The 24,468-nt window shown below is 36.4% G+C and overlaps 4 protein-coding genes across 4 annotated transcripts; 2 read left to right on the top strand and 2 right to left on the bottom strand.

Moving 5' to 3' along the window:
- LOC104741281 (receptor protein kinase-like protein ZAR1) lies at positions 22–2,549 on the top strand. The gene is made up of 2 exons (XM_010462092.1): positions 22–1,658; positions 1,747–2,549. The coding sequence occupies exons 1-2, from the start codon at positions 182–184 to the stop codon at positions 2,379–2,381; spliced, it is 2,112 nt and encodes a 703-aa protein (XP_010460394.1). The 5' UTR covers positions 22–181; the 3' UTR covers positions 2,382–2,549.
- On the bottom strand, positions 2,676–3,926 carry LOC104743539 (transcription factor bHLH75-like). The gene is made up of 5 exons (XM_019235507.1): positions 3,735–3,926; positions 3,555–3,620; positions 3,031–3,099; positions 2,836–2,916; positions 2,676–2,762 (listed from the first exon to the last, which is right to left on the bottom strand). The coding sequence occupies exons 1-5, from the start codon at positions 3,924–3,926 to the stop codon at positions 2,676–2,678; spliced, it is 495 nt and encodes a 164-aa protein (XP_019091052.1).
- LOC104741280 (transcription factor MYB108-like) lies at positions 15,031–16,358 on the top strand. Its single transcript, XM_019235706.1, has 3 exons — positions 15,031–15,310; positions 15,410–15,535; positions 15,629–16,358. The coding sequence occupies exons 1-3, from the start codon at positions 15,162–15,164 to the stop codon at positions 16,206–16,208; spliced, it is 855 nt and encodes a 284-aa protein (XP_019091251.1). The 5' UTR covers positions 15,031–15,161; the 3' UTR covers positions 16,209–16,358.
- Positions 19,122–24,385, bottom strand: LOC104741279 (glutamine--tRNA ligase, cytoplasmic). The gene is made up of 22 exons (XM_010462091.2): positions 24,157–24,385; positions 23,822–23,872; positions 23,638–23,709; positions 23,416–23,515; positions 23,150–23,245; positions 22,965–23,026; positions 22,769–22,876; positions 22,599–22,691; positions 22,173–22,325; positions 22,014–22,069; positions 21,809–21,899; positions 21,647–21,733; positions 21,320–21,517; positions 21,136–21,234; positions 20,830–20,961; positions 20,597–20,733; positions 20,314–20,509; positions 20,123–20,223; positions 19,928–20,033; positions 19,765–19,854; positions 19,554–19,686; positions 19,122–19,462 (listed from the first exon to the last, which is right to left on the bottom strand). Exons 1-22 carry the CDS (start codon positions 24,286–24,288, stop codon positions 19,368–19,370), a joined length of 2,388 nt encoding a protein of 795 aa, XP_010460393.1. The 5' UTR covers positions 24,289–24,385; the 3' UTR covers positions 19,122–19,367.

Here is a 24,468-nt window from a genome sequence, read left to right as displayed (position 1 = left end):
TTGCTTTCACACTCTCTCACTTCTCCCTCTCTCTCTCTCTCTGTTCATCAATCTCCGCAAACTCTCTCACTTCTCCCTCTCTCTCTCTCTCTGTTCATCAATCTCCGCAAAAAACTATTCTTGATTTCTCCCTTAACCAAAAGTGAGTTCTTGTCCAAGTTCTTTCATTGATTCCTCGGAAATGTCGGTGGGATCACTTTTGTTCTTGGTTCTTCTTATCTGGAACTTCAATGGCGAATTGAATGCTCTGAACGACGAAGGGTACGCTCTTTTGACTCTCAAGCGGTCTATCTCAAGAGATCCAGATGGTTCTTTAAGTAACTGGAACTCAGAGGATCAAGACCCTTGTTCTTGGAATGGAGTCACTTGTGATAATCACAAGCTTGTCGTCTCTCTTAGCATCCCAAGGAAGAAACTTGTAGGTTACCTTCCTTCTTCTCTAGGTGTACTCACTAATCTCCGTCATTTGAATTTGAGAAGCAATGAGCTTAGTGGGAACTTGCCTGCTGAGCTTTTCAAGGCTCAAGGGCTTCAAAGTTTGGTTCTTTATGGTAATCTCTTATCTGGGTCTATTCCAAATGAGATTGGTGACCTAAAGTTCCTGCAAAGTTTGGATTTTTCTCGTAATTCTCTTAACGGGTCGATCCCAGAATCGGTTTTGAAGTGTAAGAGGCTTAGGAGCTTTGATTTGAGTCAGAACAATCTCACTGGTTCTGTTCCTAGTGGATTTGGTCACGCTTTGGCTTCTTTGCAGAAGCTTGACCTTTCTTCTAACAATCTCAATGGTCTTGTTCCTGATGATTTAGGGGATTTGACTAGATTGCAAGGTACTCTTGATTTGTCTCATAACTCGTTTAGTGGCTCGATACCAGCTAGCTTGGGGAATTTGCCTGAGAAAGTTTATGTCAATCTAGCTTACAACAATCTGAGTGGACCTATCCCACAAACTGGTGCTTTGGTTAACAGAGGTCCAACTGCATTCTTGGGGAATCCGAGGCTCTGTGGCCCTCCTTTGAAAGATCCTTGTTTGTCAGATAAAGACACTTCTCCAGCTTCTCACCCTTTTGTACCTGATAACAACGACCAAAGTGGAGGTGAGTCAAAGAAAGGAGAAGGTTTGAGTATAACTGCTATTGTTGCAATTGTGGTTTGTGATTTCATTGGAATCTGCATTGTGGGGTTTCTATTCTCTTGTTGCTACTTGAAGATTTGCGGGCGACGTAACAGCGTGGATGAGGAAGGCTATGTGTTGGAGAAAGAAGGGAAAGAAAAGAAAAGTTCTTTATGTTTCGGAAGAGAAGGATCAGAGTCCCCTTCTTCGGAAAAACTTGAGCCACAACGACAGGATCTTGTTCTGTTGGATAAACATATGGCTTTGGATTTAGATGAGCTTCTCAAGGCTTCAGCTTTCGTTCTTGGAAAAGGCGGGAACGGGATTGTGTATAAAGTTGTTCTTGAAGATGGCTTAACTGTAGCTGTTAGGAGGTTGGGAGAAGGAGGATCTCAAAGATGCAAGGAGTTTCAGACAGAGGTTGAAGCAATTGGGAAGCTAAGGCATCCGAATATCGTCAGTCTTAAAGCTTATTATTGGTCAGTCGAGGAGAAGCTTCTCATCTATGACTACATTCTAAACGGAAGTCTCGCCAGTGCACTCCATGGTACGTACTTAAATAAACCTTTATCATGATTACTCTCATATTGTTTCTCTGTGTTGAAAACTCAGTTCTGTCTTGTGTCTACTGTTAGGGAATCCTGGAATGGTGTCATTCAAGCCGCTGTCATGGGGAGTTCGGTTAAAGATAATGAGGGGAATCTCAAGAGGGTTGGTGTATCTTCATGAGTTTAGCCCCAAAAAGTATGTTCATGGATCTCTGAAACTCAGCAATATACTCTTGGGACAAGATATGGAGCCACATATCTCGGATTTTGGACTCATGCACCTCACTAGCATTGCTGGAACATTGGAAACAACCACAGTTGACCGACCATCCAACAAGAGCGCCTCATCGATAGGACCATCGACAAACTTGAGCTCATTTTATCAGGCTCCTGAAGCGGCGAAAGCAACAGTGAAGCCATCACAGAAATGGGATGTATACTCGTTTGGGGTGATCTTGCTAGAGATGATAACGGGAAGGTTACCTATAGTTTTTGTTGGTAAATCGGAAATGGAAATAGTGAAGTGGATACAGATGTGTATTGATGAGAAGAAAGAGATGTCAGACATTTTGGATCCTTATTTGGTGCCTGACGACACAGAGATTGAAGAAGAGGTCATTGCCGTACTGAAGATTGCAATGGCTTGCGTTAGTACTAGCCCCGAGAAACGACCACCGATGAAGCACATCGCCGATGCTTTGACCCAAATTTGCCTTCAGTGACTCACATAACAAAATTGTTGCAACTAAAAAGTGTGAGTATGTCTAATTGTTGTGTCTCTCGTTCCCTTGTAATATCAAAATGTTATATGTTACTTCAAAATATAGTATCTTTGTAACATAGCTTTACTCTTATAATTTGCAAGGTACAACAGTTCATACTTCATACTATATATGGATAAGCTTGATAAGGTTAACACAACTTATGATAAATGGTATACTGATATGGTAAGTCCTTATTTATAGAGTTCAATTCAATCTTAGAGAAGGAGAATAATTTCTCTGATACTTCTATGATTAAAAGGGCAATATGGAACTGAAATTTGGAGGCTGAGTCCCAATTAGAATCCTTTCCATCTCTTCTGCACTAGACATGTTCCCTTCCTGTTATCACAATAAATTAATTTTTAACACAAATCTATTAATAGTTATAATCTAATCATGTCATATGTGTTACCTGAAATATATCCGTTGGCGCAACGTCCAAAGAATTAAGGTCGTAGTAAGCACTTGCCGCAGAGAGTTTCGTCGACAAAAACTGCAGACAGGCACGAGGCCAGAGCAGAAAGACATCTAATTATTATTGGTTTATTATTAAAAAAAAGTTTTAAACCAAAAAAGAAATGATTAATGAAGAGTGAAATGGCCTAACCTCGATTTGATTCTGGAGTGATCGAACATAATCTATGATGACATCAAGCATCACTGCCATTCCCATTGTCTGCATCATCATCACGTTTGAGTGTCATTGAAAAGAATAAAACCATTTTTGATGAAGAGTTGAAGACAAAGAAACACTTTGTTATACATTAGATTACATGGAAATAATTATTTAAAGTTAAAACTATCTGTTCATTTACGTAAGTAACGCTGCCATAACCTCTGTGATTAAGATTTTGGCGTCCCGTATAGAAGAAAAATAATTATTTCCATGTAATTCAGTCATATGATTCATCGAGATATTTTTTAATAGTTAGACATATTCTGAGCTTTACAGATTAGTATTAAAAAAAATAAGTTTATTTATAATGAGTTTTAAACTATAAAAAAGATGGCATCAGAAAACTTGGCATTCTGTCGATTTTTTCTAGAACTACTTGGCTAAGGAGATTTGTTGTTTTAATTTGAATTATTAAACCAAAAATTAGGGAGTTTAGACGCAAAATGTTTAATCACCTTGTAGCAGCCTGGAACAAGGTCTTGTAAGCATTTCAGCCTTTCATTAATCTTCTCTCTTCGTACCTTTATGCATTCCACAAAGAATTCAACACAATCCATTTTTTTTCAGTTTCGATATATATGAATCTAATAAAAGTTAGTTTTGTTGTACGTTTGAGTATGTATTTGTAGAATTACCCTTTCAGCCAAACTGTGGCTTTCGGTAGCTTGACCTCTCTTGGCTCGGACATGGACGACATCTTTTGGCTTCTGATGAGTCTCATCTTCATTCATGGTTTCTACCTCCTCCAACCTCTTTCTTCTTCTTCTCTTCGACCCACTCACTCCTTTATTGCCTTTTCTTCCCGAATCACCTGCCAGTTCTAGCATCATCAACTTTGGGAACAATTATCTATATGCTTAAATGATGGATATGAAAAAATGTTGTCACACCAAAAAAAAAAAAAAATTAAAGTCGTCACCGTGCAATAAGTTTTGTGAGAAGTGAGAATTATTGTGATGGGCATCAACTAAAGCTCCATCGGAGAAAAGCATGAATCTGGAAGGAGTAGAAGCTGGTGAGTCTAAACTTATTAGCTCTGGATTTTGGTTATAATGATATGGCTCAAACCGTGCCATTAGAGTTACCCTACTACAAATCAAAATATTAATATTTTTCTCTTGAGCTTTGTTTTCTTATAACTCTTAAGACATAAAACTTGCATTGAGTTGTAATTGTTATATAGGTAGAGACGGGATCAATAATTTATATAAGTTTTTAGTTTTTTTAAATGGTATGGTTATTTGCGCCTGTATTGTGTGACTTTGTGAGAATGAGAAAGAAACGTGTGAGACCAAAGAGACACTTCGTAGCTAGGTTTCCATTTATCACTGTGCAGTAGATTTTGTGGGACCAATGTTCAGTGTTAGATATACTTGCCGGGATCTTTTGAGTATCCCTTTTAATGTAACAAGTATGGTGCCAAATTGAAATAGAAGAAGTTGCATTAATGATCGACGAGTGATCATCACAAGTTTGCATTATTAGGCTATCAAACAAAAACTAAAGTACGACGACTTGAACATTATACTTAGCGGCTCGATCGGCTAGTTACCGAAAATATATACTTGAAAATGTATAACTAACAGAAGGAATCAGTTTTCAAAGTCCTCTTCTCAAAATAGGTTTGGGTGGTTGGAAGGATCTTAAGAACCTAGTGTGGATGATCACTGATCCAATATGCGATTACTTTTCTCCGAGACTAATGTTTAAGATTAACGTTAACCTCACAACATGTAACTAAAATTTTCAACCAAATGTTTTAAGTATAGAAATTAAGAAATCTGACTTTGATGACATGGATATGATTGTGAGGAGGCAGAAAAATCCAAGCCCATCTATATCTATAAAGATTAGCTTCACTACTACTTTTACCATTTTCTTACATCAATAATGAGGAAACTATCCAATTTACTAATAGTTCTATGTGGGAATATCTCGCTTTCACATTAATTTTGTATTTTCCCCTATTTTCATTTTACCTTAACGTAATATGTATCCACTTAAATGCGACATCAATTTATGTATTGTGTTGTCAAAAAAAAAAAGTAATTGTTTGAGGGCCATTCTCATATATATATATATATATATATATATATATATATATATATATATATATATATATACTACTTAAATGANTTTCTTTTTAAAAATATCACTAAAATTATGCTCTCCAAAATTAGATTAAAAAATATATATTTTTTATAAATTACCACAAACTAAAACTACTTTCATCCCTTAAAACTATATCTGAAATCTAACATAGTCAACAAAAATCTAAAATTTTACATTTTACATATTTTGATATAATTTTTTGTGTTTGTGATATTTTTGGAAATCAAAATTTTTAGAGATATTTTGAACTATAGATAAATTTGAGCTATATATATATTCAATTGAGAGAAGGCAGATCAGTCAGGAGAGATGGAAGCGGACCAACGAGAGGATGCCCATGATCCGTCGGACTTTGGTTAGAATTGTTTTGTACCTCCTTGGGTTGTGGACGTAAGATTTGAATAGGATAAAGAGTATGAAGAGATTAGTGAGGAGTGTAGGATCGAACAGAGATTGAAACAGAGTGTAGAACAGAGTTAATGGTTAATGGTGAAGAATAGACTTGCAACAGGGGACCGAATGATCAAATGGAAAGCAACAGCACAATCAAGCTGTATCTTTTGTAACCATCCATTGGAAACCACAGAGCACTTGTTTTTTCTCTGTCTCTTCTCACAGCAAATCTGAGAATTGCTGGTTCAAAGTCTTCTCAAGGACAAGTATACGAACGAATGGAAGCAGGTGTTGATACTCCTTCTTGGGAATGATCTGGATAAGACGACACGATTTCTGCTGGGTTATATTTTTCAGAACACCATCCACTCCATTTGGAGGGAGAGAAATGATAGGCGCCATGGAGAATCACCAGCATCAGGAGAGAAGCTAATGAACCTGATTGATAAAAATGTTCGTAACCGGTTGAGCACCATGCCCAATAAGGAAGGAACCCTCATTCAGGCGTGGTTCGCAGCGAGATTCTACTAAAGTTCTTTCTTTGACTCATCAAGCTAAATGTTTTAAAGCACTTTCTATAAACAGTCTGTAAAACGTTTAATTTTTCTTTGAATATAATTTAACATTAAATTCAAAAAAAAAAAAAACAGAGTAAGAGAGTAGAAGAAATATGAGAGTGTTTGAGTGTAATGGAGAAAGAGATTATCTTATTTTCTTACTTGATTTAGATCCTAGTTACAATTTAAATATAAACATTTACAATACAGAATATTCTACTAAGATGCTATGCACAATTACATATAATGAGAGTGACATCTCCTTAAGCTAGCATGTGATCTTGGTTTGACTTGCTTCCCACTTGCTTATTCTCACCAACGACTCTATGGAAGGATCTCGAAGCATTGGTGATCGTTCGAGATTGTTCTATATGGACTGGACTAGCTAAGCCTCCAAACCGTACGGACGGCCCATCTCGATGAGTGTACGGACGTACGGATAATGGTTTGAATTCTCATACTCCCCCTCAAGCTTGATCAAGAGGATTGATCAAGCTTGAACTCATGAACACCCACCTCATTAAAAACCTTAGTGTAGAAAACCTCTTGGGAAAAACTATACATAAGGGAAAAAGAGTGTAGGTGCCATATCGGGACTTTATGGCCGAGTAAGGTCTTTAAGACCAAGTTTGGAGTGAATATACTCATATACTTGTGGAGTGGCTGCTTTGGTGAATACATCAGCCAACTTTTTGGAGCTTTCAGTGTGACATAGGAGGACAACGCCGAGTTTGATTTGTTCTCGAACTTTGTGACAATCAACCTCGATGTGCTTGGTCATTTCATGGAATACCGAGTTTGTTGCTATGTGAATGGCGGCTTCATTATCACAATGCATTGTGATTGGCTTTGATGATTCAACTCCAAGATCTTTTAGAAGAGCTTTGAGCCACATTAATTCGGTAGTAAGTTTCCTCATGGCTCTATATTCTGATTTAGCGCTTGATAGTGATACAACTTTTTGTTTCTTGCTCTTCCATGTGATCAAGTTGCCACCTAGGAATGTGCAGTAGCCTGTAGTTGAGTGATGGTCTTCACGGTCTCCGGCATAATCGGCATCGCAATATCCCACAAGCTCAGTGCTATCATTGTGTCCCATCCAAATGCCTTGTCCCAGTGAGCCTTTGATGTATTTGAGTATTTGGTTCACCATGTTCCAGTGGTGTATGGTTGGATTCTGCATGTGTTGGCTGGCCTGATTCACATTCACGGCAAAACAGATGTCAGACCGTGTGATAGTGAGGTATATAAGTTTACCTACTAAGCGCCGATACTGTTTGACATCTTCGAATGGAGCTGCATCGAGCTCCCCCTTTCCTCCTGCCTTGTAGTTCTCCTCAAGTGGTGTTGATACTGCCTTTGAAACTTGTTTACTTGCTTCACTTAAAAGATCAAGGGCATATTTCCTTTGTGATAAAAACAATCGCTCATCACATCTATATACTTCAATTCCAAGAAAATATTTAAGTTCTCCTAGGTCTTTAATATCAAAAACAGATTTGAGGAAATCTTTAGTGTCTTGAATTCCTACCTTGTCATTCCCTGTGATGATAATATCATCTACATAAACGAGAATGACTATGACACCTTTGTTGCTTGGCAATGTAAAGAGAGTGTGATCGGCCTCTGATTTTCGAAATCCTCTTTCAAGTAATGTGGTGCTTAACTTATGGTACCACGCTCTTGGAGATTGTTTCAGACCGTAAATCGCTTTGTTGAGTTTCAAAACCTTGCCATGACCAATGGTGTTTTCTAAGCCCGATGGAGGGCGCATATAGACTTCATCTTCAAGCTCACCCTGCAAGAACACATTCTTAACGTCCATTTGCCACAATTCCTAGCTTAGGTTTGTTGCGAGAGAAAGGACCACCCGAACCGTGTGAAGTTTTGCTACTGGTGCAAACGTATCAAGGTAGTCCTCCCCTATGTTTGGGTGAAGCCTCTTGCCACAAGCCGCGCTTTATAGCGTTCAATCTCCCTGTCACTCTTGTACTTGATAGTGAAGATCCATCTGGATGTTACAGCTTTCTTTCCCTTAGGTAGATCAGACTCATCCCAAGTGTGATTGGATTCCATTGCAGTCTTTTGGCGCTAACTGAATCACGCCATTCTTTATGTTCTTTGGCTTCGTCATAGGTTTGAGGGATCCCATGTTTGTCAATTTGACCGAGGAACACTTCATGTTGTAAGGGAAAGTGTGCAAGAGTGCATACGGCTTGGATAGGATGAGCAACCGCCACATTGTTGTAGAAAATACGCGGATTTTTCCAGTAAGAGGGGACATATTTGAGTCGCTCACTCCTTCGTAATGGTATAATAGCTTCTTGATCATCCTCACCATTATCATCTTCATTGTCGAGACATACAACATCCTCTTCATCAGAGACAATGTTCACATTGACTGAGTTTAACACCTCTGCATCAGTTGCAGGTTGTGAAGGTGCATCGATACTTGATGCAGGATATGTGTCTGGACTCCCTGTTTCTCTGCTTCTGGTGAGGAAGGTTCGTCGGGGTTTGGTGTGATGCGAGAGTTGTCAACACCAAGTCTCTCAAGGATGATGCGAAGGTTTGTTGCACAATCAGATGGTGAGTTGGACAAGTCTTTAAGATTGACCCAATTTTTCTCCTCATAAAAACCCTGAGACTCTACGAACTTGAAATCGCGGGAGACTAACACTTTCTTTGTATTCGGCTCATAGCACTTGTATCCTTTTTGTGTTGTAGAGTATCCAATGAACATGATCTTAACACTTTTGGCGTCGAGTTTGTCTCGCTGTTCACCTGGTCTCCGTACATAGCAAACACACCCAAATACATTTAAGTGATCAAGTGTAGGATTTTCTTGGTTTAATACCTCAAATGGTGATGAGTCATGGAGAATCTTTGTATGTGTTCGATTGATGAGATAACAAGCAACAAGGACAGCATCTCCCCACAAACGCTTGGGAACACATGTGTGGAACATCATGGACCTTGCAACCTCCATGAGATGTCTATTCTTTCTTTCAGCTACACCATTTTGTTTTGGTGTGTAGGGACAGCTTGTTTGATGAATAATGCCATGGTGTGCAAGATGTTGTTTGAATGTATGGCTTGTGTACTCCCCACCATTATCTGATCTCAAAATTTTAATCTTGGCATTATAATGGTTATTCACATAACTTTGAAAGTTCATAAATGCTTCGAGAACCCTATCCTTGGATGGTAGTAATGTTAACCAAGTATATTTAGACTTTTCATCAATAAAAGTAACAAAATATTTTTGATTTTCTCTAGATAAGCAAGGAGATGTCCACACATCTGAATGAACCAAATCAAAACAATGATCATAAATAGTCATAGACTTAGGGAACACTGATCTGAAATGTTTTCCAAGAATACAAGTTTCACATTCATCATTTTTAACAGACATATTTGTTAACATAAGTTCTAAAGCTCGAAAGTGGGGATGTCCTAGTCTAGCATGCCAAATAGCACTATTATCTCTACCAATAGTTGAACTAAAACAAGAAGATAAAGATGTAGCTAGGTTCGAATCCTAAAGCACATAGAGGTCATCTTTCGAGACTCCTTGGCCAAGCACTCTACTTTTGTCAATATTCTGAAAATGTAGAGCCAAATATTGCATAACAATTTAGATCAGTAGTAGCTCTCTTGACTGATAACAAATTTGAAGTAAAGCTAGGCATGTAAAAGGCTTTAGAAATTTTATCAAATAATTTCAGGTTACCAATGCCTTTAACAGGAACTTTTTCTCCATTAGCTATAATCACATTTCCATTTGCTAGTTTAATTTCACTAATTAACTTAGAGTCACTAATCATGTGATGAGATGCTCCAGAATCAATAATAAGAGGTTTAGTAGAGTTTAAGGCAAGACAAGCATTATCGGATGCCTCTTTGAGGGCTTTGATGAGTGCATCCAGGTCCGACTTCCTCTCTAGCTCTGAAGACGCCGTTAAGGCAGCTCCCTTACCTTCCGGAGTGTGATTGTTTGGTGTGGAGGTCGTTGCTTCTCCCATCATGTTCGCTTGGTGAGCTCTTGGTCCTCCACGACTACGTCATCGAGACTCGGGAGCTTATCCGATCTCAAGATATGCTTGATGAGATCGTTGTAGGAGGATTTTAACGTCAAGAGTAGGCCGAATACTTTGTCTTGTTTGCGCCTCTTGTTTAAAATTGTCGGATCGATGGTTGTAGGTCGAAGCATCTCTAGTTCAGCCCAAAGAGATCTGAACTTTCCAAAGTGTTTGGTGAACTCCATATCTTCTTGGTTGAGATTGTTGATGGCTTGCTTTATTTCAAAGATTTGGTTTACATTGGTGACATTCCCGAAAACATTTTGAAGTGTGTCCCATAGATCATTTGCGGTTTCACAGTAGGAGTATGCTTCAAGAATAGGAGCATCAAGTGAGTTTTGAATGATGGCAAGAAGTCCTTGATCCTCTTGGAACCACTTGTCTTCTCCACTGGTGACAAGATCTTTGCCGTCTTCAGCGGTTTGGCTCTTTGGAGCTTCGCTTGTGGTGATATGGGACCAAAGCCCTCGACCACATAGGACTGTTTTGTGGATCTTGCCCACAATAAGTAGTTCTCTCCTTTGAGAGTAACTGGAACAATCAGAGTTTTGGTGCTCTCTATGATAATTTGACCGTTGATAAGGTAGATTGTCCAACGGGTAATGAGAAGAGTTTGAGGCAGAAATGTTTTGGTGGGTGTGAGATCTACAGAGAAGGTATGTCCTGCTCTGATACCATGTAAGATTTGAATAGGATAAAGAGTATGAAGAGATTAGTGAGGAGTGTAGGATTGAACAGAGATTGAAACAGAGTGTAGAACAAAGTAAAAAAAGTAGAGTAAGAGAGTAGAAGAAATATGAGAGTGTTTGAGTGTAATGGAGAAAGAGATTATCTCATTTTCTTACTTGAATTAGATCCTAGTTACAATCTAAATATAGACATTTACAATACAGAATATTCTACTAAGATGCTATGCACAATTACATATAATGAGAATGACATCTCCTTAAGCTAACATGTGATCTTGGTTTGACTTGCTTCCCATCTTCTTACTCTCACCAACGGCTCTATGGAAGGATCTCGAAGCATTGGTGATCGTTGGAGATTGTTCTATATAGACTGGACTAGCTAAGCCTCCAAACCGTACGGACGGCCCATCTTGATTAGTGTACGGACGTACGGATAATGGTGTGAGTTCTCATAGTGGACTGGGCGGTGGATGATCGCAAAAGGCATGATCCTGACTAAGGATCTGCATTTGCTGGCAACATGCATGATAAATATGATAAGAAACAACGCACCTCCAAGAACAGCGACTTGAAATATGATTCATTTCAGTTTTCAAGACCCTCACCTTGTCATGTGAATCGTCTAGCCTATCATGAACGGGTGTCATAAGAATTTCAATCATCTGAGCTCCATGGTTTTCAAGAACATTTATAAAGTGTTAAGGTGGGAATGAGTGACATCATTTGACCTAACCTTTTAGCAAGAAAAACTAAAACATGCAACTCAACCATACCAATCTTCTCCACTCCTCCCTTATCGTCCTGCTTTTCCAATTGAGCAAGAAGATCGAAAACCCCCTCGAGAACAGTCTAAGAACTAGCACTGTAATTCTTAATCAGCTTTTGGCCAGAGCCGTGCCTACATTATGAGGTAAGAAACTCTCGCCTACGACATCATATTTTGTGGAAACTTTAGGAGGCTATATATCGTGATATGTATTATTATATTGAATTAGCTAGTTAAGTTAGAGAGAGACTAATACAAAGTAAATAGTATAACGTGTAATATAGAAAATTTCTATGTACAAGAAATCTGAAACCATTATATACTAATGTGTCTTTCTTTCTTCACCTTCATCCAACTTTCTTTTTTTTTTTATATATTAGAGAAAACATTTTGTATATCACTATAACTATATTATATGAAATATCAACCTAATATTTATATTTCATTTGTTTTTCATACTTTTTTCTTATTCGTTGATAATTGCTTTTGTTTATGGAACTAAACTTCTACTTAAAAATTTATATATTTATTATAATATTTAAACACTAATATATATATATATATATATATATATATATATATAATAGTAATATTTGTTATATATATTATTGATATATTAAACAATTATTTTTTGCCTACGGCATCAAAATACTTTGGCACGGCTCTGCTTTTGGCAAGGCTTTGATATTGCCATATACCCAAGAGCCAACACTAACTAGGAGCCCATAGTAAACAAAGGTTTTGCCATCATCAGGTGGCTTGGTCATGAATTCAAACCGAGGGTCCATAATCACCTTCTTAGTCAAAGTTCGCTAGAAGAAAATCCCATAAGTCGCCATAAACTACGTTGTGAGATTAATAATGCCAAGTTCTTTGCGCATCATTCATGCCCGTCTCTACCCATAAGCAAGGTAGCATGTAGGTAAATGCAAATGGTCCATTAACAATTTTGAAGAAAAAAAACTTAAAGTTAAAGTGCTCATATGTGATATGTATCTCTACTTGGTTGACACTTACTCTAAAGCGAGTCAATCAATTTAATTAGAAATATCTTTAGTGTTCCTTTTTTTTTTTTTTTTTTGAACGAAAAAATATCTTTAGTGTTCATTACTTGTTTGTTTCTATCAATTACTTGTTGAATCTACTAAAATTAAACATACATGATCAGATCATAGTGGTATATACAAATCCATCGAATCCCTAATTATATATCTAATTATCACCAACACAGACCTTACCGATTATACTTGAACCAAACTGGATCATAAGTTTCTTCAATCCAAAAACTCAAGGATATTTAAACATGAACAAGGAAGATTGTTACTTTTTCGATTGTTGAAGGCGTGTGTCGGAGGATCTAGGGCTTCCCAAGTCAAAATAAAAACGAAGACACGTTAATATCGTTATTTATTTAAATCTTGACATGTGTTATCAATTATTTAAAACAATTATAAAATTTTAATGGTATTATTAGAAAAAAAGTTATAATAGTATTTTTTGTAAAAAATCTCATAATTACCATTTAAATGATTTTTTACAAAGAAATTATTATAAAATTTATTTTCTAAAAATAGTAAAATACCATGCAAAATATACTTTTCCATAAATTCCATAAAACTACTTGCAACTTTTGAAACTGTATCCTAAATCTAATATAGTTAACCCAAACTCCAAAAATTTAAATTCTACACTCTTGAAATCAATTTATGTTTGTGGTTTTTTTTATAGAAAATAAATGTTTTTGAGATATTTTAAAAACAACATATGGTATTTTGGGGGGGAAAATAACATATGGTATTTTGAATAATTTATCGTGTAAACGTTATAGGGATCAATAAAAAAATTGATGTTAACTTTAAAGTAATCTAATTTCATATAAATTCACCAACTTGCAATAATCATCACAAAAATACATACGTTTAGATAATGAAATAAATTAATTGGTTAAACAATTAAATGGGCCTAGGTTACTAATACAAATGCAGAAGAAATTACAAAATGTTTGCGTGCCTTTTTTAGCCCACTTTGTTTTCAGCCAATGTAAAAAAAAAACGGGGAATAATAGAAGTAGCATAGAAGCATTGAAACATAATAATGAAAAAAAAAAAAAAAAAGTTAATTGAAAGATCAACTTGGAGCAAAATCCTCAGTTCCTCACTGAGCCAAGTATTCCCTAGTCCTAGTCTCCTAGATATGATTCTTTGTTAACCAATTCATGATCCGATTAGAAAATTATCATTATTGCTGGATAATATGGTCTTAAAGCTTAGTTGTCTGCAAGAAAATTTAAATCAACATGTCGACATCGGCTCTGAATACACAATTGAGTCGGCGTAACAACACCATCGTAATTCCAACTTTAGATTATATCATTCAATCAAACCACCTAAGGGTTTCCAGAAAAAGAAACTGATAGGCACGATTTACCACTAATAACTTTCTATATCAAGAAATCTTAATTTAGTAATGCTGTCTCCACCCATGTTGTTCCTTTCTTCTTTCCATGTGTTTCTTTCTATCTTTTCACTTGTGTTTTGCCCCACTAAGCTTATCTTGAAATAGAGATTGTGCTATTGAGATGTTTATTTTTTTTTTTTAAACGAATTGATTTATATGTGAACGAGTTGATTTATATGCTTCTCACATTATCAAGAATTTGAGTAGTTCCAAAGAATGACACGTATTGTTTCAGAGTATCTTAATCCGAGACGGTGACTTCGCATATGAAGCTATTAGCTAAGAGTTCCACTGGTGCCTAGATTTGATTGATTTTCCATACGTCCAACTTAAATGCTTGTGTACCTTTTACAAGTTGCCTGTATCCTTTATTTATGTAGTTTCAAAACGTCGATTAGTAGATTACGTTTCATATATTTTTACTTCAGCATTTTTCTATTTTACTTTTACTAATAACAAGATATTTTTTTATTTGACAAACGTTTTGACAAGAAAATATATTTGACATTGTATTGTAAGGCTGAGAACACTAACATTAAACCCATAACATTCAAGGGTAGATACTGACTAGTCCTAAAACACGTCCTCCCTGTCTCAATGAAAAATATTTTTAGTATTAGTATATGTATATAAAATCGTTCAAATGAAAATGATTGTATTGGAAAACATAAAATATAGTAAAAATAAAAACAAAATAAAAGATGCCATGTTAATGTTTAACAATTCCAAATGCGCCAACAGTACTATAGCAATCTAGTGGGTGAATTATAAAAAATTAATATTTGGTTTAACTTGGGTGTGTGGCATCTCTGAGCTATGTTATAAAAGAAAGTACGAACATTATCCAATATCACGAGTCTATAAATTCCCTACCACCATTGAATTCACTTTCACTTCTCAAATCACAAAAGCCTCTCTCTTTTTCTCTTTTATCTCTCACCCCACCCCATATATACCCACAACAAACCTTAAAAACTGAAATATTTAATTAAAAAGGGAAACAAATATGTCAAATATAATGAGGTGTAATGGAAATGAAGAGGGTGCAGAGCAGAGGAAAGGACCTTGGACGCTTGAAGAAGACACTCTTCTCACCAATTACATTTCCCATAACGGTGAAGGCCGATGGAACCTGCTCGCTAAATCTTCTGGTACTATTCTTTTCTTTTACGTTTCCATGCTTTAAAAGAAAATGCAAGTGCTGAAAAGCTAGTGTGTTTAATTTGAACTTTTAATTTCTCCAAAAAAAAAAAAAAAAAAAAAAAAAAGGGCTAAAGAGAANCGATGGTTGAATTACCTTAAACCCGACATAAAGCGTGGGAATCTCACTCCTCAAGAACAACTCTTAATCCTCGAGCTCCACTCTAAATGGGGTAATAGGTACGTTAATTACTTTAATATGTACTTAATTTGCTCTCTTTGGCTTTTATATATACTTCTTTTAATAATCTTACGTGTAACATGTTTACGTAGGTGGTCGAAAATTGCGAAGTATTTACCCGGAAGAACAGACAACGATATAAAAAACTATTGGAGAACAAGAGTTCAGAAACAAGCACGCCAGCTCAACATCGATTCCAATAGCCACAAGTTCTTGGAAGTTGTCCGTAGCTTTTGGGTTCCAAGATTGATCCACAAGATGAAAGATAATTCAAACACCAACACTAAAGCTACTCCTCCTGATTTACTTGGACCGGTTTTACAAGACAACAATTTCTCTCCAGACTATTCCAACATGGATTTTTCCACTTCTATGTCGGTAGATCTCAAGAAAATTTCACAATTCATGGAGTCGTCTGATATTGAAACCACATGTTCATTCTACTTGGACGGATCACGAGGGAGTAGTAGTAGTCAATGTGTGAGTGAAGATTACAGCTCCTTCCCTTGCCTAGAGGAGGAGTACATGGTGGCCACAATGGGCAATTCAGACATTTCAGCATTGCAAGATTGTCACGTGGCTGATTCTACGTACGAGGATGATGTGACACAAGATCCAATGTGGAACATGGATGACATTTGGCAGTTTAAGGAGTACGCACACTTTAATTAAGTCGTAGAGCCCACACATCCTGGTGTATGTTCTTTACAAGCTAGATACAACTTAGAGGAGTTTATATTTGCTTCTCTTAGCTATATTTTATTTGTTTTGGATTGATATTATGTGTTCGTATATTCTGAATTGATATGATGTGTTCGCATATTCTGAATTGATATAATGGAAATAAAGTTAAAACACTAATTTTATACGTAAGTAACGTAAAATAAAATTTTCAAGAAATTTACATTTGACTAATAATCTAATATGAGGAAGTGGCAACTCAAAGAATAGTATCGTCTCCCCCTAAAAATCCTAATCTTTGAATATTATAAATTGATCTCCATTTTGTTAGTTGGGATCTTCTGAAGGAGACCAAATCTAATCTCTCTTCTACATATGTGAAAGAATCCAAAATCAAGGGATTCATATATACGATGTTAAATCCAAGCTAGTCAAGGTTCTAGAAAACGATTGATAGGTGTATCTCTTTAGAAAATTAGACGTGTGCATGTTAAGTAAGTGAATGTTCGTTTGGCATTATTATATGATTAGTTCGTTTAAAAGAATATTCTACGTTTAATCTTGTGCTCTAATTGTTTAGCTCAACATTTTCTTCCGACAACAATTGAATCTAAAATGATATATAAAACTTATAATCCTTTGGTACGTACTTCTAGGAACCACGTAAATTAAAGTATTATATACTGAAACTAAAGACACTCGTAACTCTGTTATATTTTCTCCTCCTCTACTTTTGTATGCCTCGACCAAAAAACAAGAGAAGTTAGGTTTAGTTTAGTAACTCCATATTGACCTTCTGTAACTCCATATGTTGTTTAGCTTAAGAGTTAGATTAAATCTCATTAAATTTGATATGAAACATCAGACATATAAAAATTGACTGCATTTTAGCCATTTACACATAAGAGGAGTTTGTCCACCACGAAAAATAATCATATATGTGGCTTCAAAAATGATAATAAATACAAAATTAGTTGAACATATCTAGTCCCACAAGAGCTTTAAGATGATTGAGAGAGATAGCTTTTATTTTCAGTTTTTCACTTATGAAGTGTTCATGTAATCTTTCATTCTTTTATAAAGGTAACTTCTTCCTCATTACCTCCAAATTAATTATATATATACGTACACATTTGGAAGTCATTTCATGGGAGCTTTCGAGTGATTGGACCCAACGGGCGGCCGCGGCATTATAAAGTTGCAATAAACTTTTTAATCATTTTAGAGGTCAAGAAGAGAAGAGTACATATATACATAATACATTTATTAAAAAACCTTTTTTTTGGAGATGAAAGTCTTTGCATGCTTTGTCTCCTTCTCATCTCCAATAATTCAAGTTTATCTATGGATCACATTTGTGTATCAGATTAAATAGGAGATAAAGCTACTCATAAAAGAAAATAATCGGAATTTGGAACCATATATATATACATGCATGGAGAATGGGGTCAATTTTCTATAAATCTAAATCTTGTTTTTTTTTTTTTTTTTTCTCTCTTTAACAATAACCTTTTCTTGTGAACCATCTCTTCTATTATGATTAACTCGAAAATTGCATTTTGGTTATTTTTTTTTGTCTTCCGGCAACCTCCTTAGAGCAACAACGACCCCAAAGCTACCTCTCTCTATAATTTATCTTTTACACGACAAAGGTGAGAAAATCGGTTAAGGGTCGTTTAATTTGTCAATCGGTTTACACGTGTATCGATTGTATATCATCTTCACCCCTTGTATAAGTCTAGTACAAAATGACGACCGGTTATTCCGGGCAACCCAACAAAAATGGAAATTTGAGAAATTAATTGGCGATTGTATATCATCTTCACTGTTAGGGGTGAACCCAAGAATTGTCTTTAATTGGCCATAAACTGTTAGATGGTCAAATTATATAAGTTGTTCAATAATGTTGTTGGAGAGTCGTATGTTTTTTTTATTGGTAGATATTATTAGAATAGTAAATTAGTAATCAGTCAAATTTATTGACCAACGAATGACGTTGTAATTATCAACATGCATGCACCAAACACCTGACTCAAAAATGTGGTTCAAGAAACAGTAAAGTTTTGGCACAAATCACTCAGTCACACCTCCAGTAAAACCCATAATCACCTAACCGAGGATTTCAATATACTCCAGCTATCATTTTTAAAATCGGACGTACACATGTTTTTTTTTTGATAATAGAACACATGATTTTAGAAAAAGAAAAAAAAAAAGAAGTAAATAAACAAGACTTGTTAGTTTCATCTAGGAAAGTAAAAAAAGTAAACGAACAAGACTTGTTATTTTCAAAAGTAAATAAACCTTGCAGGTCATGAGTAAAAAACGTTTTACACATGCTTGTTTTATAAGAGAAAGTGAGTTTCCTATATTAAGATTTTGGTTTGGTGTGGTAATGGTTTCTACATCCTGTTCGGTAAGCATATCCAATAGTAAATAAAACAAAGCTTAAATCAAACATAAAAACAAAACTTCACTAGTATTCGTGTACGTATGTGTATCTATCTTCACAATCACATGTAGACAGACATAGTCCATGCTGGAATTGGCGTCATCCAGCAAAACAATTGTCCAACACATTCGATATACCAAAAAAAAAAATTGATGAAACATTCTAATCAACTAATATTGTATACACCCTAAAGTTTTATCAATATCGTCCTTATCGTAAAAGCACCTTATTCCTTAACCCCTAATATTCCATCTTCTTCCTTTACAACTTTATGATTCTTTGTGTATTATTATTATTCAAACGTAGTTAAAAAAATGTGCTTCCATAGGAATGAATCCACTAGTGTGGTGAAGAGGATAACGAATAGATGATGTGTGGGAGATTGAGAAGCAGTGCACGTTGAAACTGATCACAATCCCATCAAAGCAGTGCTTTTCCGATTTTCAGTACAATTCATAAAAACACGCTAATAATAAAATATCATCTGGCACACTAGTATGACATCTGTAATCTGAAGATAAAATCTTTCAAAAGATAACAACATGGAATTGTATTGTTTTTGACCATTCAAGAAGAAGAAAAAAACTAACTGTTGCACAATGTGCGTATCAAACCAAACCATTTCATGTACTGTTTTGTTAGAAAACGCCTTTTTGGGGGAGTTTTGACCAACACAGCGTTAATATGGGTGGAGTGTTTTACTTTCCACCTTTACCGTAGCTGTCCCTGAGTGTGACCGTCCGGTTAAACACAAGCTTTCCTGGCTCAGAATCCTTGTCCACCGTAAAATAACCTAATGCATCACAAGTTATGGTTAAAAATCTCTATCGCGTCTCTTCATCTAGAATTGCAAGCAATTTTTATGATCTTGAAACTAAAAATACCTAGCCTCTCGAATTGGAATCTGTCTCCGACCGCAGCATCTTTAAGGGTTGACACAGCATAGGCACCAGAAACTACCACTTTGGAGTTCGGGTTAATGTCAGTGAGCCAATCGTCATTTAGTTCAGCAGGGTTCTGTTATTATTAGATACAATTTAGCTTTAGGGAACAATCTTTGTAACTATAACAGAAGCTAGAGAACAATATATATACCTCGGAGTTGAAGAGTTTCTCAAATAATCGGACCTCAACCTTTATGGGCTCTTTTCCTGGGGAAGATTCACTTACCCATTGCAGAACCCCCTAGAGATCAAAAGTAACCGTTAGGAAGAGCCACAGAATTGCAGAAATTATAAAGATGGCTAAAGAAAAGAACCTTTGGCTTTGACTTTTTCTCTGGGTCATATTCCGCATGAATCTCACGAACTGTTTCATTGTCATCAGCAAAGACAACATCGGTGCACTTAATTGGGAAAGCGTATCTGCAAACAGCAGGAAACACATTTAGTCACAAATGAATCATATTCAAAGAAAAAGTAGTAATAATGAAGAATAGTATCCCTTTCTATACCTTAGCAATACAGATTTACCAGGGGCGAGCCCATAATAATCTTTTGAATCCTTCATTCGGAAGTCAGATTGGTCTATGTATATAACTCTAGAGAACGGAACCTAGATCATCAACCCAAGGAAACAAGATCAAGAAAACAGAAAGATATTCCATTGTGTGTAGAAATCTAGTCTATGTGTAACACAGTTTACCTTGTAGAATGCCGAGGGATCATCGTTCTGATCATCAGGCCACCTTTTGGCATCAAGCTCCATAACCGTGTCTGATTCCAAATTGGTGATGACAACCTTAAGAGGATTAAGCACCACCATAGTGCGAGGAGCTGTTTTATTCAACTCCTCTCTAATATGATGCTCAAGACGACTCACATGTATCATGCTACCATCACTTAAACATAGAAACAATAGAACAAATTTAACAAAGATATTTGACATAAGCCAAGCAGTATCAAGTAAATTCAGATATATAGCATACCTTCTGGTAATTCCAATTCCTCGTACAAATGCATTAATCGCAGTTGAAGTCACACCCCTCCGCCTCAAACCAGCAAGTGTCAAAAGACGGGGATCATCCCAACCATCAACATACTTGTTTGTCACGATATAATTCAACTGCAGCAAATAAAAAAGGAAAAATGATACAACCACCATGAATCTCAGCATAAAATTTCTTTAATTGTTCACAGGCAAGTTGAGCATTTTACGAACCTTACGCTTGGACATTACAGTGTTTGTGACATTCAGCCGAGAATATTCCCACACATATGGCATGTAGAGATCCAGGGAATGCAATAGCCAGTAGTATGAAGCACGCCGGGTCTCAAATTCAAGAGTACAGAGCTACAATTGTGCAGATAAAAGAAAAGGTCAAACCACAAAGATAGTTTTAAACAGATGCTTTTGATACAGAAGGGATATTCTAATACTGAAAGTAAAATAGTGGGTCACAAAATGCAGCCGTCAATGATACAAATTCATGCTGCAAATAGCCGAAAGACCAAGAAAGGGACATACCGAATGCGTTATATTCTCAAGAGAATCAACAGTGCAGTGGGCATAATCATAGCTCGGATAGATACACCATTTGTCACCAGCCTTAGGATGAGGTGCGAACTGCAAAGCATATAAACAAGTTAGACAGCAAAAGACGGGAGCGAGCCTCTTGTATGTAACCAAAGATGATTTTAGTTTCACTTGCCTTTATTCGATAGGCAATAAGGTCATACATATTAAAATTATCACTCTGCATATCTTGCTTCATTCTTAGTGTTGCCTTCCCCTCCTCAATCATTCCTCGTCTCATTTCGTCAAAAAGTTTTAGAGATTCTTCAACAGGCCTGTCCCTCCAGGGGCTGTTCATTTTCTTCTCTCTGTACTCTTTTATCTCCTCGCCAGTCTGAAAGTATGAAAACGATTTGACAGGATAAGTTGAATGAGTGGAATAAGTTGCATTACTAGAGCAAAAGAATCACAATGAATTGGAAACGAAACAGGAATCCATATAACAGAGTTTAAATTGTTTGACCTGATGATCAACATAAGCATGACCTCTCCGAATCAACTCCACTGCCAAATCATACAGTTCTTGGAAATAATCACTGGTGTATGTAATCTAGAAACAAACAATGGAAAAGGTCAAACAAATACTAATAACAATGAGCTATCAGTGCAAAATACTTGACAATACCTTGAAGGGTTCCCAACCCATCCACTTGACAATTTCTTCAATGTGATTAATATACTCTTCCTTCTCTGCCTCAGGATTTGTATCATCATACCTGAAAACCAGATTTACAAGGAATTCTGAGCATTGTCCTCATAGAAGAACCAAGGATTGTTATAGAAAAGCAAAGATGTAAGAAACTCAAGTAAACGCAAACAAGAATTTTTACCTTAGGTAACAGCAGCCCCCTCGCTCCTTTGCAAGGCCAAAATCAACAAACATAGCCTGAAAGTACAAGCAAATGAAATGAACATAAAATCGTAGCCCCTACCAATTATACACCATCATGCAAAATATCCCAAAAACCTCATATCATGTATAATTTTACCTTGGCATGTCCAATATGTAGATAACCATTTGGTTCAGGGGGGAAACGAGTATAAACTTTTCCCCCAGTCACCTTGAGATGTTTGTCAAGAACTTCTTTTGAATTGCTACATCTGAGCACAGAGCCACCACTGAAAAACACTTCTGTATGAACCTGAGAAGATAAATAAGCATATGTTACATCACAAACGCTAGCTATAAATGCACCCATGAAAAGAATAACTTAAGGTCAAACATGTTATAAGAAGTTTGTTCCAGATCACAACAAAGAAAGGCACGCAATACACGTCATACGTATTCTAGTATTGTATGACTGAATCAACCCCGGATATATGATTATCAATGGAAGAAGTTTCAGATGTGTAGAACGTGAAACTGAAAATCCAGTACAATAAATGAGCATAAATAAACTAAAAGCAGATGTTACCATATTATTTTGCTCTGGCTGAGGGAATATAGAATAAGGATTAAGGTCCTCTTCAGATGGCTCTGGGGTAGCTTCCACAACAGCTTTCTTTTCCTAAAGATAAGCCACAATGAAGAATTAAAATCACAATATACACAACAGAAACACATTCAAATGAAACCTCTAATCACCTCATTTTTGGCAGGCTTCTCCTTCTTCTCCTTCTTTTTTGTAGGTTTTTCATTATCAGCTGCGGTTTTCTCACCAAGCAATTCATACATCTTATCATCTATAAGTTTCTATAGCAGACACATAAGAGTGGATAAGAAAACTACAATATCGTTTGTGGCTTCAAAAGAAGTCAGGGTGCTGAAAAAGTTAACGCACCTTTACAATCTTAGGATCCGCCCATGGCAAACTTTTCCGGACATGCCCAAATAATTCACCCACTACATAACATACATACGCCATTCAACCAAGCGTGTGAAAAATTATAGAGAATCAAAGCAACGGTAGATATGCCTCAAATGAACCGAATGCCTTAGACAGTGAGGTGTAGAGAAATTACTAACCATTAGTTCGGTAGCGCTGCTCCAATATTGTTTTCTTATTCTCTTCAAAAATCTCTTTAACTGCTTTCTCAATATCTTCTGGGGAAACTTCAATCCCTGTTCCAACGCGATAAAATAAAGATTTCATTCCCAAATTCATGGAAAGACACAAAAAATTGTAACCTCAAAGCATTGGATTAAAAAAGAACAACACATAGCCTACACACCTTGGCATTAAAGAAAGAAATCTAATCAATGATCATAACAGCAAACACAAAAGTTCTTACCAACACCACATGCCTCCTCAAATTCATTTAGCTTGAAGTCTTCAGGGCCGGTATTGGCAAAAAAAGCAAATGCAGCTTCCAACTGGGCTGGAGTTTTAATCTGCAGATTCATCAATCAGAGAAAATTAAATCAAGCGTCCGCTAGTTTCCCATGGACAAAAGAGGCCCTAACCCAAGAAAGGGAAGCTCTGGCAGATAAAATTCAAGGAGCCATATACTAACCTTAGAGGTAACAATGTACTTGAGCAATGTAGGACGATGCACAAGAGCATTTGTAGGGTACTTAGTAGCAACCTATTGTTACACATAATTCCAAGGAAAATACAAAACCTCAATAAGTTTCTTATAAGCATCGACAAAAAAAAAATCTCAAGGCCATTTAGGTTTAGTTAGAAGTATATCTCACCGAGTACAAAAGATTCCCAGTAGTTCGATCGCACCCATCAGTGACAGCAGCCTAGTACACAGAAGACAAGGGTCATGAAAATATTGTCTCAATCATCCAATTGAAAAGGCAACAGATGAAATTATGAACAAAATCATACATGCAACGGAGTCAAAATCATCAAACAAAACATTACGAATTGAGATTACATACAAAATTTGGATTTAGTCAACAGATTGACAGAATTCAAAACTTTCCCAAACGAAAATGAAAAATCAATCCTTCCAATTTCATCAGATACAATCAGAGCCGATAGCGAACACAAAGGAGGAGGGGAAGAGAAAGAGAGGACACACCTCGTATATAACGGCGGTGAGATTGGCGGTGACCTTGTTGTTATTGATGGTATTGCGCGCCGTTCGCTCGTCCAAACCAATGCTAAGGAAGAGCTCGAGAGATTTCTCGGAGTTATCGTCTTTGAGAACCATGGCGCCGAAACTGACAAAATTAACAGAAATGAGATATGATGAGAGACCTCTTTAGGGTTTAATGGTGTGTGTGTGTGTGAGGACTCAGGAGGGACGATGATTACTTCTACGGTTTTACATTTAACCAGATGTAACCAACTTAATGGACATACTAATATATCTAAACCAGATCGAATTTAA

This window comes from Camelina sativa, chromosome 14 (genome assembly GCF_000633955.1).
Source record: "Camelina sativa cultivar DH55 chromosome 14, Cs, whole genome shotgun sequence".
Lineage (NCBI taxonomy): Eukaryota > Viridiplantae > Streptophyta > Magnoliopsida > Brassicales > Brassicaceae > Camelina > Camelina sativa.
The sequence above is the reverse complement of the archived record's forward strand: the minus strand, read 5'-3'. Positions and strand labels throughout refer to the sequence as shown.